The sequence below is a fragment of the Orycteropus afer genome, unplaced genomic scaffold, assembly GCF_000298275.1.
Source record: "Orycteropus afer afer isolate SDZICR_OR568_19922 unplaced genomic scaffold, OryAfe1.0 scaffold00082, whole genome shotgun sequence".
In the NCBI taxonomy this organism is placed as follows: Eukaryota; Metazoa; Chordata; class Mammalia; order Tubulidentata; family Orycteropodidae; genus Orycteropus; species Orycteropus afer.
The window spans coordinates 10,631,836-10,645,858 of record NW_006921669.1 but is presented as its reverse complement, the minus strand read 5'-3'; the positions used below and the strand labels follow the sequence as shown (position 1 = coordinate 10,645,858).

The 14,023-nt window shown below is 46.2% G+C and overlaps 1 protein-coding gene across 1 annotated transcript in view; it reads left to right on the top strand.

The window, feature by feature from the left end:
• The first annotated feature begins 317 nt into the window (after nt 1–317).
• GFRA1 (GDNF family receptor alpha 1) overlaps nt 318–14,023 on the top strand; it is a 265,032-nt gene continuing 251,326 nt past the window's right edge. Inside the window, exons 1-3 of the mRNA XM_007941595.2 lie at nt 318–357; nt 1,139–1,432; nt 2,791–2,874. Coding sequence (XP_007939786.1) covers nt 318–357; nt 1,139–1,432; nt 2,791–2,874 — 418 coding nt within the window. The remainder of the gene's footprint in view (nt 358–1,138; nt 1,433–2,790; nt 2,875–14,023) is intronic.

Here is a 14,023-nt window from a genome sequence, read left to right as displayed (position 1 = left end):
AGGGGAGGGCGGGGGGGCGGGGGACGCTCTGGCGCCCGCGGCTCGCATTTCAAAGCGCTCTCTCCCTTCCAGGTTGGGTCGGACCTGATCCCGGAGAAGCGGCGCCGCCTCCCGCCCTCGCGCCCGCCGGGAGCTGAGTCGCCGGCGGCGGCGGTGGCGGTGCACCCGGGAGTTTACTCTCGCGCTGGATGGAGCTGAACTTTGGGCGGCGGGAGCAGCGCGGCCGTCCGAGCATCGCTGCCTGCTGAGCTGCCCGGCGAGACCTCGCGGCGGCTTGTGATTTGGGGAGGGCGGGGGACGAGCTGCGCGCCGGCACCATGTTCCTGGCGACCCTGTGCTTCGCGCTGCCGCTCCTGGGTAAGTCGAGGCCGCCGCTGCGGTTCTTACTCCCCGAGCCTTCCCAAAGGGCACGGGCGGTGCGGGTGGTGGGCTTGGGAGGGCCAAGTTTCGCTGGGGGAAGGGATCCTTATTCCTCTTAGCGCAACGCCCTGGGCTCGCGGCGCAGCATTTTTCCGCAGCTTTGCGTGCTTGGTTGTTTATTTTCTACGGTATTTGATGTCCCAGTCTGGTGGGTACCCACGGAGTCCACGGCGTCCAGCCCCGGGCCTGGCGCCCCTGGCGAGTCCCGGGGAGCTTGGAGGCTTGAGGGAGCAGGTGGGGTGCGGGCGAACACGGTGCCGCGAGAGCAAACTTCGTTGGGAAAACTTTTCCTCGAACACGTTTCGGCGCACCCCTCCTGGCCAGCTGCGGACCGAGGCTCCCCCGTACCCCACGCTCGCCCGATGCAGCTCTCCTCAACAGCCCCCGGCTTCAGCAAGGCCTGCCGCGCGCGCGACGGGAGCCGGGTGGCGGGAGGGGTTTGGAGCTTGCGGGAGCAGAGCGCAGGCTCCCCGCCCCCCGCAGACCCTGTGGGCAGCCGGTGCCAACCTCCCCTCTGGCCCGGAATGGGGTCCGGAGTTCCTGGGGCGAACACTCGGACTGCCCGGGGCTGGTCGCCCTCCCTGCGCTGCGCGTCGGCGAAGGCTGGGTTAGCACGCCTGCCCCAGGCGCGTGCCTGGGAACCGCGCCCACCCCCCTAGGCAGCGCTGTGGGGGTCCCTGCCCTGCGGCACTCACGCTCCCTGTCCTCGGCCCCGCAGACGTACTCCTGTCGGCGGAGGTGAGCGGCGGAGACCGCCTGGACTGCGTGAAAGCCAGCGACCAGTGTCTGAAGGAGCAGAGCTGCAGCACCAAGTACCGCACGCTGAGGCAGTGCGTGGCGGGCAAGGAGACCAACTTCAGCCTGGCGTCGGGCCTCGAGGCCAAGGACGAGTGCCGCAGCGCCATGGAGGCCCTGAAGCAGAAGTCACTCTACAACTGTCGCTGCAAGCGGGGCATGAAGAAAGAGAAGAACTGTCTGCGAATCTACTGGAGCATGTACCAGAGCCTGCAGGGTACGCGCTAGCTCCTGGGCCCCCCTTCGGACCCTTCGCCGAGGCGTTTGGCCCCTGGGCCTCAGGACCAGCTGACCTCATCCTCCACTCACGTCTCTCCAGCTGCAGAAAGAGGACTTTTCATAGGTCCCCAGGGGCAGCGGCAGCTGGTGTTTGCTGCAGCCCAAGCAGCATTGGTGTGGCCTGGTTGTTGGAAAATGCATGAGGCGTGGGGGTACCAGGGAGATCCCTGCTGACCTCGCTCAGCCTTAGCCGGAGCATCGGAGTAGGACCCCATTAAAGGCCTCCCCAGAAACCTGCCAACTGCTCTCCAGGGAGATCCACCCTGAGACTTTAGCCAGCTTCACAGAATAATAATACAAAGGCTTGCCCTGTCTCTTGACTCCTTCCCCTCAACCTATTCCGGCATGTTGTTGTTGTTATGTGCCATCCAGTCGGACCCGACTCATAGCGACCCATCCTTGGGTTTCAGAGGCACTATCACTATGGAAGTAGATTGCCCCATCTTCCTTCTGAGGAGTTGCTGGTAGGTTTGAACCGCCAGCCCTCTGGTTCCTAGTCCAATGCCTTAGGCACTATGCAACCAGAGCTCCCATCCTGGCATAAGATAAAGAATTAAGTGTGAAAGGGCCAGTAGAATCCTTTCCATCTCCATCCCCCTACCACCTGATCAAAGGCTGAATTCATGTGTGGGGGGATGTATTTGTCACCTGAGATTAGCAGAGTCTTGAATCATCTGGTGTGGTTCAACCATGGTTAAGGCAAAGTAGTTCAGGGAGAGAAAGATCCACTTGCCCCAAGCATCCATTGCAATGGGAATTCTCTGGTCCTTGCCTGCCAGAGGTGGCTTGTTTGTAAATCTAGCAGAAACATCCTGTGCGTTCATTCTCCTCTAAGACTCACAGGAAAAATGTGTAACATACAGATTTGCCTTTGTAGCTGCCACTTGGTCCATAACCTATGAATGAAAATATCTAGGCCACCTGATTTCATGCCATTGTTTGGGAGTAAACAGGGTCACCTTTCCTCCATTGGTTCCTGGTAGCAAGCAGGGCTTGTGACGTCACTGGCTTCTTCCTCTCTGGTTTCATTCCTTTGCAGAGAGTGGGAGAGTTCTGGCAAGGTAGGGCTGGGTTGCTCCCCAGTGTTTTCGGGGCACTCTAGGGAGAGCAAGGACAGCAAAGAGGTGTGGAAAAGAAATAACCAAAGCCAAATAAATAGATGCACCTGAAATCTTTGAAAATTTCACCATCTCTTTGTTACACAATCACAACATAATTAGAATTCAGACTCAGTAGTGAAAAGCTGCCTGAAGTAGATCTGTTTTCCAAATCGGATCCCAATCTTTTTATTTTTAGGAAACGACCTGCTTGAAGATTCTCCGTATGAACCTGTTAACAGCAGATTGTCCGATATATTCCGGGTGGTCCCATTCATACCAGGTAAGCAGATTTATCCTTCCACTCTGATGCCTTTGGCTGCTAGCAGTTCTTTGGCTTGAATTCTCTTTGGCTCTCAAATAGTGTATAAGTAGATAGTTGAGCGGCGCAGTGTTTCTGGGAAATTAGAAATAGGATGATGCTAATGAAGAGGCAGAATGCCTGGAGATGATTGTATGACTTGAAAGTAATTCTAAATGAAGTAATGTGGTGTGGTGGTTTGGAGGAGGTTGGAGGGAGGCGACTTGGTGGAATGTTTTTCTTCACGTTAAAATGTGATTGGCCAATTCTTGCAAAGGGAGAGCCGCTTCTGTCTGTAGGTGGCAATCACATTCCCTTCTTGGTACAAGCCTTTCACTGTGCCTCTCTGGAAGTGGGATCCCATCAAATGATGCCACTTACTTTATGAGATGTCTGAAGATAATCTTAGATTGCTGAAGAATTTCACATGGACTCACTTATCTGCCTTCGATTTAAAAGATTAAGCTCTACCAGTTGTTAGAAATTCTTCTGTTACTATTTTTTTTTTTTTTTCCCCCTGGAGCAAGTGTGTGTATTTATAAGAGGATGTATCTCCCCAACGGTCCTTTGAAAAGTGGTCTTGCCCCCTATGGGTTGTTTTGTCTCTCTTTGCAATTCTCCATTTAGTTTGGAAGTGTACTTAGTTTTAGAATTAAGTTTTCATAACATCTGCATTCAGACAGCCCCATAAATAATGAGCGAGGCAGTAATTTCTCTTAATGACAGGTAGATTCCAGACTAATGTTGTATTTATTTGTTTACTGTTAAGATATTTTCTCAAGTAGATATAGCCATTCAAAATTATATATATTTGGTGGTTAGACATGGGGGTTGATGTTGAATTTGATTCAATGAGATGACATGTTATGGGTGAGTGTTGTAGTGTTCTAAATGGCTTATGCTTTACTGCAGAAAAGCCACAGAACCCAAGGAGTAGTATATAGGAAGTGCTGTTGTACGTGGGTGCATTGTATATGCATGTATTCACTCATAGAACATCCATTGAGCTTCTACTCTGCTCTAGAGTGTGAGGGTTTTGGCAGTGAGCCAGGGAGATACAGTCCTTGCACTCATGAATCTCAGAGGCAGCCAGCAGCTGACATTTATTAAACCCTTATATGCCAAGCACTGTGTTAAGAGCTTTACATCATTAACTTATTTAATCAAGTGCCTGTGAGATATTTTTAATTTCCATTTTATAGATGAGAAGATTGAGTCACAGTAAAGTTAGGAACTGGCCCAAGATCACAAAGCTTCTAAGTGGTGAAACCACTTAGAAAACTGATTTGTTTGATTTGCAGCTTGCATGCATAACTTCTGTTCCCTGCTACTTGCTAACCAGTGTGTGGTCCTGAGGCCAGTAGTGTCTGCAGCAACTGGGAGCTCGTCAGAGGATCAAGAGTCTCAGACTGCACTCCAGACCTGTTGTACCGGTGTCTGCATTTTAACAAGGTCCCTGGGTGCTTTCTCTTATCAGACGCTTTCATATGTTACCCTGAATAATGCTCATAATTCCCATTCCAAGTCCACATTGATGCTACCTGTCCTCTTGGTCCAGGCAAGACAGTGATCCAAGTAGTGGATGAAGGACACACAGACAAGTGTGTGTGACCATCTGGGCTCTTGTGAAAGCAGGTCTGTAGGAACTAGGATGAGGAATGGCAGATGGCGTACTGGAGATAAAGCGGGCCTTTCTACTGTGGTCCCTTGTTTCATGTCGGCTGCTCACTCCATAGGAGCATGACTCTCCAGTCTTTATGCTGATGCCTGTGGGCTGTGACCCTTCTTATATGAGAAGGTTGGCAAGGAAGAAGGGCTATTGGGTTTTATTGTCAGATCTGATATGAGCTATGGGGCTTCAACAGACTCATTTTTCCTCCTTGGGTTACTCTTTTCTCATTGGTATGATGATGTAATCATCAGTCCCAAAGTCCATGGTTCTGAGGGAAAAAGCAAGATCACTTCCAGCCTCCCTCCACTGTGCTCTTCTTGCATTGCCCTTTCAATCTTTGTACTCATTTCTGCACTTGAAATGGCCCAGTCATTCTCAAACACCCTTGGTTCATCTGAATTTCTTTTATGAGTATCTGAAATTCTTCTGCATGGGCCAAGTTTCAGTCTTTTTTTTTTTTTTGGATCCATTCCTCAGCCAGGGCTCTTTCCATAGTAAATATGATCTTGAGTTGTGAGATCTGTCCTGTGGAGAATCCAGAAGTCATAATGAAATTAACTACAGTCAGGAAGGCTTGTCTAGAGGTACATTGCATATCTCAAGGGCACTGAATTTAGGTTTCAGCATTAATGAGCTTTGACCTCTGACAGTGACTGTGTTTCTTAAGTGGGTGTAGTAAAGCCAAATGGAGCCCTGAGAGGTTTTAGGTCGTTGAATAATGCATATTATCCAGTTTGGCATTTGTAGGCTTGGAAAGGACGGTAGAACGGGATGATAAATGGTGCTTTTCATGGTTTGCATCTGAGTGTCTAGATCATCTCTTTCCGTTTTGAAGATCTCCCCAAAGAAACTAGGACAACAGGGCCTCTGCCTTTTATAGATATGGTAGTAATCAGAGTTTCCATATTTGGATTTCTCTGCCCAATGCGAAGAGAATGTTTATCCATGTACAGTAAGTGTGGGCTGAATCCCCTCACTGAGCAAGACATGTTTGACGTTCTTGCATTTCCATTTTCTTTGGCCTCTTCCAACCTATAGCCATTTTTACCATTGTTTACTTACTAGCCAGATAAAAGGCCATCATGAAGTATTATCATTGGTGCCCCGGAAGGAACAAAGAAGGGAGTAAAAAAATAAGGTAGAACCTAAAAACTGTCATGTCTGTTCTGAAACCTGAAGTGTAGAAGAGAAATTAAGCAGCTCTCCCCAGACAAGATTTGCGACGAGAGGTTGGAGGGGTGACTCTTGTGGAAACTTGATAGGAGAAGCATTTCTTGTTGAAGGCCCTTGTAAGGGCTTGAGGATGTATGTTTACTGTGAGTTGATGCCAGTGTGGCTTTTAAGGGTCTTGAACATGAAGAGAGTCAGACAATGAATGGCAGTATATGAGCCAGTGTAGAAGACTTTGGAGTAGAAGAGAGAACACAGAAAAATGTCTTAAGAACCAAGAGGATAGAACAATGTGGAAGCTGGGAGGCCCAAGAGACAGAAACATGGTGTGGTGTTTAACATCTGTTTCCCTCCCAGCTGCTCTTTAACCTTCACTCTGCCTTTCCTTTTGTTCGTCTCAAAAGTTCAAGAGGCAGTAAGAGATAAACATTGATTTAAAAGGAAGATGAGCCCGTTGGCAATTTATCTGGACTCTCCGGGAGAACAAAGCAGCAAGAAGTTTTGAAAGTACAGTGGATGCCAAGAGAAGTCTGAGGGAGGATCAGAGAGAGGATATAAGCGCCTCTGTGGCCGCAAGAGAAAAAGAGGGCTCCAAGGTTTAAAGATATTGATCCGAAGATGGGATTTTGTAGAGAAGAGTCAAGAGATGCCAGGCTTTCCTCAAATATAATCAATTTTGATGGTACTACAAATAAGAATGAAGTAGATAGAATGTGGGGAAAGAGTAATGTTAGGATTTGAGCAGCCGAAGTCTGATTTGGTGAAAGTCAAAGTCCCAGTCTTCTGGCTCAAACATTATTTACCTACAGAGGCCTGTTGTTGGGTACTGTCCAGTCAGTTACGATTCCTGGCAACCCCACGTGACCAAGTAGAACTGCTGCATAGGCTTCTCTTGACTGTAATTGTTATAGAAGCAGATTGCTGGCCTTTGTCCTGCAGAACTGCTGAGTGCTAGGTGGGTTCAAACCACCAACCCCTCAGTTAGACCCAGGTGTGGCTTGGGCCATCTACTTCCGTAGTGATACCACTTCGGAAACCCAAGGAGGGGTTGCTATGAGTCGCAATCGACTCGATGGTGGTGAGTTTGATTTTTTTGGTCAGGAAACCTTGGGACCTGGGAATGGGAATGATTTTCTCCAGGATGAGTTGCTCTTCAACTCTCTTTGGAGTCCAGCCTCTTTTTCTGAATTATGCTGTGAGTAAACATGTGAACCATGTTTAGAATTTTGGTTTTCATGTGTCATCGTGTTTATGTAACTAAAGTTTCCATGTGGAGAAACCCTTACAGTGTTATCTTCTGCCTTCTCAAATCATGGTGAGAGAGAATGGCTTCTAACTGCCAGTTCCTAGGTGGAAGGCGCTCATCTGTTCCTTTCCATTCACCTCTCTAAAGCGGAAACCTAATTGTGTTGTTCCAGTAAGTGAGAACCCCTATTGATTCTCCGCTACTTGTTCTGAAACCTAGAAGGCCAGCAGAGTCCCTTTACAGCCTGGCCATGTCTCCCTTCTCCAAACACCATCACTCTTCTCTCTATTCAAGCTCACAGAACGCAGACATTCCCCAAATATGTCATGTGCTTTCACATTTCTGTGCTTTTGCACATGGTCTTGCCTCTGCTTGGCAAGTTTCTCTTAGTCATCTGAGATCAAGATCTAATTTCATCTCTAAGGGCCTTCCTGGAATTCCCCCAGACAGGCACTTCCAACTCAGGACTCCCTCACTCTGCATTTTCCTCTTGCCTTTATGAGAGTTGTTAATCACAGTGTATCAGAGGACTTTTTTATGTGTCTGTTGGGTGTCTGCTTAGTACTGATCATCCTTCCTGGTTCTGAGCTGGTATCTCGTCAGTAATGGTTGGTTGAATGTCTAAGTTGAAGGGGCCATGGGATTCAGTCCGACATTTTGATTTTATATAGTTGAAGCTGAGAGAGAAGATGTGATTTGGCCAGAGTCACACAGCTTAAAGACAGTCTCCAAGACCTTTGCCAAAACTTGGCCCTCCCTCAGGTAGGCCAGTTTTGCACACTCTCCAACAAACCTCCTCCATTCCTAGGGCCTCAACTACCGCTTACACAAATGACTCAGCCTTCCCTCCTATTCCAACCTCTCCTGAGTATAACAGTAACTTAGTGTTTCCATCTCAGTCCTGGACCACTCCATCTGGATGTATCTCAATGACTTCAAACTCATTACATCCAAAACAGGTATTATTATCTCTCTCCTCTTCACCGCCCATCCCTTCTCTTCCTCAGTTCTTTACAATCACATCTACGCAGTGATCTAAGCTATAAACTTGGGGTCGTCTCTGTCCCCTCCACCATGCTCACTCTTTCAGCAGGAGCCATCACCATGTTCTGCTGAAGTTGTCTTGGATATGACTTTTGAACTGCTTCCCTCTCTTTGTTCCCTTAGCACACACACCTTATCTCTCACTTGAACTTTGCTTTGCCCTTCTTATTGGCTACCTTGTATTTGTTGTTGTTATTTGCCATCAAGTCGGACCCAACTCATAGTGACCCCTCCTTGGGTTTCCGAGGCAGTATCACTACGGAAGTAGGATTGCCCAACCTTCCTTCCGAGGAGTGGCTAGTTTATCCAAATTCAGTCTGATCTCCCCATTGCCATGTCTTATCTTAGTTCCTTAATGACTTAAAGAAATGATCTGGCTTTAACAGTCCATTACAGAGTCTTGAGCTAATCAATCTTCCATCTTGCCCCAGCTATCCTGTGTTCTAGGCCAGCCAGGTCGACCGCCTGCTGTTCCACCAGTGCTCTGGGCAGCTTCCTGTTTTCATATCTTTTCATGTGCTGATGTTAGAGAAAGACCACACACTCTGGAGTTCCGCCCAGCTTGCTGGAGCCCAGCTCCGCTGCTCACTTGGTCTTGCACAGGTCAGTGAGGTCACTGTGCCTCAGGTTCCTTGGATGTAAAATGGGCTGATTGATAATGCCTGCCTATAGGGTCTTGTGGATTAAGGATCCTATAGGTAAAATTTAACTAGCATAGTGCCTCAAACATACTTGGTCCTCAGTAAATCTGTCATTTTCAATGATGTGCCAATGTCATGCTAGCTGTCTGCTCTCTTCTGACTGCAAGACTAGGACTCTTTGCAGCATACCACATTCCCTGATCATGGAACAAAGATTCTATATCTTGAAAGACATAGTAATCCAGAGCCTTCAGGAAGGCTGCTCATAAACCACCTTGGACAAGAAATGAAAAATGTATCCTCCTTCTCAAGGGCCCTGGAGGAAAATCCTGTCTCTTGATCACCCAGTTTGAGATTTAACTACCCTTTGGGGAAAGTCTTCCCTATTCTGGGCCTGAATCCCCGTTGTTCCTTTGGGTCCATGCCATTATGCTCTTTGGTCCGAGGTGAGTCTGCGGCAGCTGATGCTCACCAGGGTAGGAGCTCTTCCTGTGCTTAAGGATTCCTGTGATCAGCCTTCCCTTCTCAGCCTGACCGACTCCCACTCTTCCACCTCTCCCCATCAGTCCTCTCCCCAACATGCCTCAGAGCAGGAAGAATTACTGCTCCCTGAGAAGGGCATGCCTTAAGCCTGGGAGAAGCTTCGTGGCTCTGCTAAGTACACTTACATTTTGCTTTCACAGACCACATTTTTATTTTATTCTCTTCCCCTCCTGCCCCCGCAGCAGGCCATTTTTATTGTGGGATGATAAGAAATTACAAACAAGTAAAAAAGAAAAAGGAAAACAAATTGAAATCACCTATAATCCCACCACCCAAAGATAACCACTGTTGTTGGCATTAGGTGCCATCAAGTCAGTTTATGACTCAGTGACCCCGTGTGACAGAGCAGAACTGCTCCATAGATTTCTTAGGCTGTAATTTTCACAAGAGCAGATGGCTAGACCTTTTATCCCATGGAGCCACTGGGTGAGTTCAAACTGCCAACCCTTCCGTTAGCAGCTGAGTGCTTAACCACTGTGCCACCAGGGGTCCTCAATAACCGCTGTAAGCAGGTTGATGCGAACCTTCCACATACATACGCACACACACACATGCATATGTGTATATACACAAAAACGGGATCCTAGTCTGTACATGCCGTTACATTACGCAGTTGCCTGATGGCCCGTGGACTCTGTGTCTTCCTGTGTGAATGACTGGCTCTCAGAGGCAAATTTATTATTGAGATCACCTGCCAGCCTCAGAAGTTTCATGAATAAAGCTGTATTTTTTAGTATCTCCATACTGCTGGCAAAGCCTGGATGTTTCGGCTCTAGTAAAGGCATGGAGGTAGAGACAGTCAAATATTTGGCATAGAGTGGCTGTAGTACCTTGCGGTCCTGTTACCAGAAGAAGAGAGATAAAACATCAGTGAGTGACAGGTAATTGCATAAACTGAAGATTGTTACAAGGTACAAAAATATTTATAGCCAATATGTCTGTCCTCGATCCCTCTCCTCCGTCTCTGAAGTATTTCTTTCTGCCATCTCTTAATTTTTCTGCTGTCGAAGCTTGCTCTTTCCAAAGGATGTCCTTTTTTTTTTTTTTTGTTCTCTGGGACACAGTACTAAATTCTCAAGAGGAGGTATCAAATCAGGACTGTTTGGTTAGAAGCCACTGGTTTAGGAATTTGGAGGTGTGTTCTGATTCCAGCTTTGCCCCTAACTAGCTGAGTGATCTTGGGCAAGTATCTCCTTTTCTGAGAGTAGATATAACATTGGTTAAAGCATTTGGTTGCTAAACATAAAAGTTGGCAGTTCAAACCCACTAGCTGCTCCATGGGAGAAAGATGAGGCAGTCTGCTTCCACAAAGATTTACAGCCTTGGAAACCCTGTTGGGCAGTTTTCCTCTGTCCTAAAGGGTCACTGTGAGTTGGAATCTACTTGATGGCAATGGGTTTGGGTTTTTTTTTTTTTTTTTTTTTTAATAACATCAAGACAGTGTGCTAGGACAATCTTCAATATATTTCTGTCTTCTCTAAGGGTCTGTTTATTGAATGTTGTGTTATTCTTGGACTTAGTGTTTCTTTTGAGCATGTTCTTCCTACCTAGGAAACTTGTGATTTTAGCATATATATTTTTTGTATTAATGACATTTTTTAGAGCATGATTCATTCCGTATATACCTTACTTTGCTCCAGAATGTATTTAAGGCATCGTATTTGAACACATGGAAGAAGATAGAGCAAATTGAAAAATAAGTAAATGGAGACAATAGGGAAAATGAGAGTGGGACAGACAAAATGAAGCCAGGAGTGAAGTCAGTCGACAAAATGTATTCCATCAGATTATATTTAAATAAATTAAGTGATTGGAAGGGCTGTGTTAGTTTTACAAAGGGATACATAAAATCACTGGCTTGTAGAGGCGGTCGGACTTCTGGAGGTCATTCTAGTCCAAATCTTCTCATTTCACTGATAAGAAAACTGAGAGTTCCATAAATTTCTAGGACAGTAGAACATAAATTGTCGAGGACAGTGATGACACGTCAAATTAGGTGTGTGTTTGTTTTCAAATTGATATTTGAAACTTGACACATCCTGGCATTTCCCCACCTCATTTAAATTGCCCTTCACCTGTTCAGGTCTGGGTCCCCCTTCAGGTGAAACGCTTTATTTCTTCTGCAGTGAGGGTGAGAACCCAGCCGTGGACTTCGGTTAGGGGGTAATTGTCCATGATTTGGAACCATGGTTAATTAATAAGTCGCTGTTTGGCAGCAGGGATTTAATCAGTGGCTGGAGTGTTTGTTTTTATAACTTCTGGCCCTCATCAGAGTTGTCTGCAAGGAGAAAGGAGAAGTCATTTTTTGTTGTGAGCCCTCTCAGCCTGCAGATTATTTAAAAAAAAAAAAAAGATAATCTTTCATCTGAATTTTTTGTTAAAGAAGTGAACCACTTCCCATTAATTTAGAGACTCAACTAGCTGGGTCAGTGATGGAAACGAATGGGTGATTTGCATAAAGGGCTAATTTATTACATCCCCTGGGCATTTCTTTCATCTCTGTTTGCATTCTAATTAATGTTCTAAGAGGGTTTATCACCATATCAGAAATTAGGGGTGAAAGCAGCTATTGTTAACCTTTATTATTATCATTTTTTGATCTCTTATGATCTTTTAACCATTTTCTTTTCATATCCAGGGGTTTACATAGAGAGGGCTGGGGAGTGTGTGGAGAGAGTGCAGGACTGTGCTCTTTTATGATCTTTCTTCAAATAGTAGGATGTTGTAAAAATAAAAATGACTCAGGGTAGCTCACCAGCCACCAAGGGATTTGCAAAGCATACAGAAGGCTGTTACAGTGGTGGCATAATTGTTTCTAAATGTAAATGCTCTAAAACATCTTTGTGTACATGTGTATACACACGTACACACACAGATATACGTATGTTTGGATATGACCTCACTTGTATGTATATTTATGGTATACACACACATATAATCTTTTTGCCTCATAAAGATCTTGACACGTGTTTCAATGGCTCTGGCTGTGACAAAGGCAGCTGTGTGTGAGACAGTGTGACACAGCTGAGGGAAGGCAAGAGAACAAGCAATTTCTTCGAAAATCAATTGCAATTTACTCCTACTAAATTGGCCAGAGGTTCACCCATCTAAGCATTAGCATATGACAGACTTTTAATCACTTGGGCAAATGACCTATTTTTTTGTCAAACCACAGTTCCCTCTGGGCCTCTCTGCCTGTCCCAGAGCTGTGTGAATTGCAAAGCTGCACTCTCTTTAGAGGGGGTAAGAGTGTAGAGGAGTCACCATTGGGAAGCCCCATGCTGTGTGCCCTGTTCCCCACTGACTGTCAGCGTTGCTTGCCTGGAATGCCCTACAACACACTGTTAAATTTCAGTCTCCCACCTACTGAAAAGGAGCTCTGGTGGCATCATGCCTAAGGCATTTGACTGCTAACCAGAAGGCTGGCAGTTCAAACCCATCAGCCATTCCTCGGAAGGTTGGGCAATCTACTTCCGTAGAGATGCCACCTCAGAAACCCAAGGAGGGGTTGCTATGAGTCGGGTCTGACTCATTGGCACATAACAACAACAACAGCCTTCCACCTTAAAACACTCCTGGAAAAGGGTCTTTAAAGTTGAAACATCAATCAATACTTATTATTTTATTATTTAGCCCTGCATTCTGATAGGTTCTTAATTGACACCTGAAATCCAGAACACACTTGCTGTTGAAACCATTCCTGCAGAATTGCAGAAATATTAACCAAAGCGCAATTTCTGGATTGTATCTTTTTTCATTTCAGTGTGAGATGCAAGCTCTAAAGTAGAGCAGAATGCCTCAGGCCATTTTTTTGTCCTGTTGTCATGTAAGTACCGTTACACAGTGGTAAAGAAAGGGATACATGGTTTAGTCCCACTGTAAGGTGACCTTATGTACTATTCACACGCCTTCTGCCATGCTGGTACCACTGTCCGTGGCGAATTGTCTAAGGAGCATTATGCCACCTGTGTGGTCTGTTGTCCTTTGTCCATTAACACTTTGTGTGCAATTAATAATGTATGAAAATAAGCATCGATTGTATTCTTTGTAGGCATAGGCCAGCAGGTTTATCAAAGCCTGACTCGATGGCACATAACAACAACAACCAAACCAAACCAAACCAAACTCATTGCCATCAAGTTGGATCCGACTCATAGCAACCCCTCTTTGGGTTTCTGAGGCAGTATCACTACAGAAGTAGATTCCCAGTCTTCCTTCGAAGCAGTGGCTGGTGGGTTTGAACCACCAGGCTTCTAGTTAGCAGTCAAATGCCTTAGGCGCTATGCCATCAGAGCGCTTATTATCAAAGCCTGTGTTTAGGAAATGTTTCCCTGATCCCTATAACTGCAAGTTTTCAAATAAACATTTGATGGAGAAGATACCAGGAGATCTGTGAATTCCGGAGAGTCCTTGATGGAACCATTCTATTCCCAGAAGCTTAGGAATGGCGAGTGGCATTTGAAAGGGAAAAGGGATGGCCAGGCTAAAAATCTAAGCATATTGCTGATGGGAAATGATTGCCTGTGATGATGTAGGGGATCTAAAACTAACAATCACAACAGCTGTGGGAGGCTGTGAGCTAAGGTTTTACATAGACTGGTAAAATGTATTTACTTCTTGTTTAATAGTAGGCACTATTGGCCTTCACCACAGTGGGACAAACTGACAGACAAGTTTGCCTCCCTGTTGGAAACCTCTCGTACCACCCTTACCTGGGTCCTTGCAGCAGGGAACAGGAACCTGTACCTTGACCAGGAGGCTGATGTTCGAACGGAACAAGGGGACACTGCATGGTTTAAAATCAGGAAGGGAGTG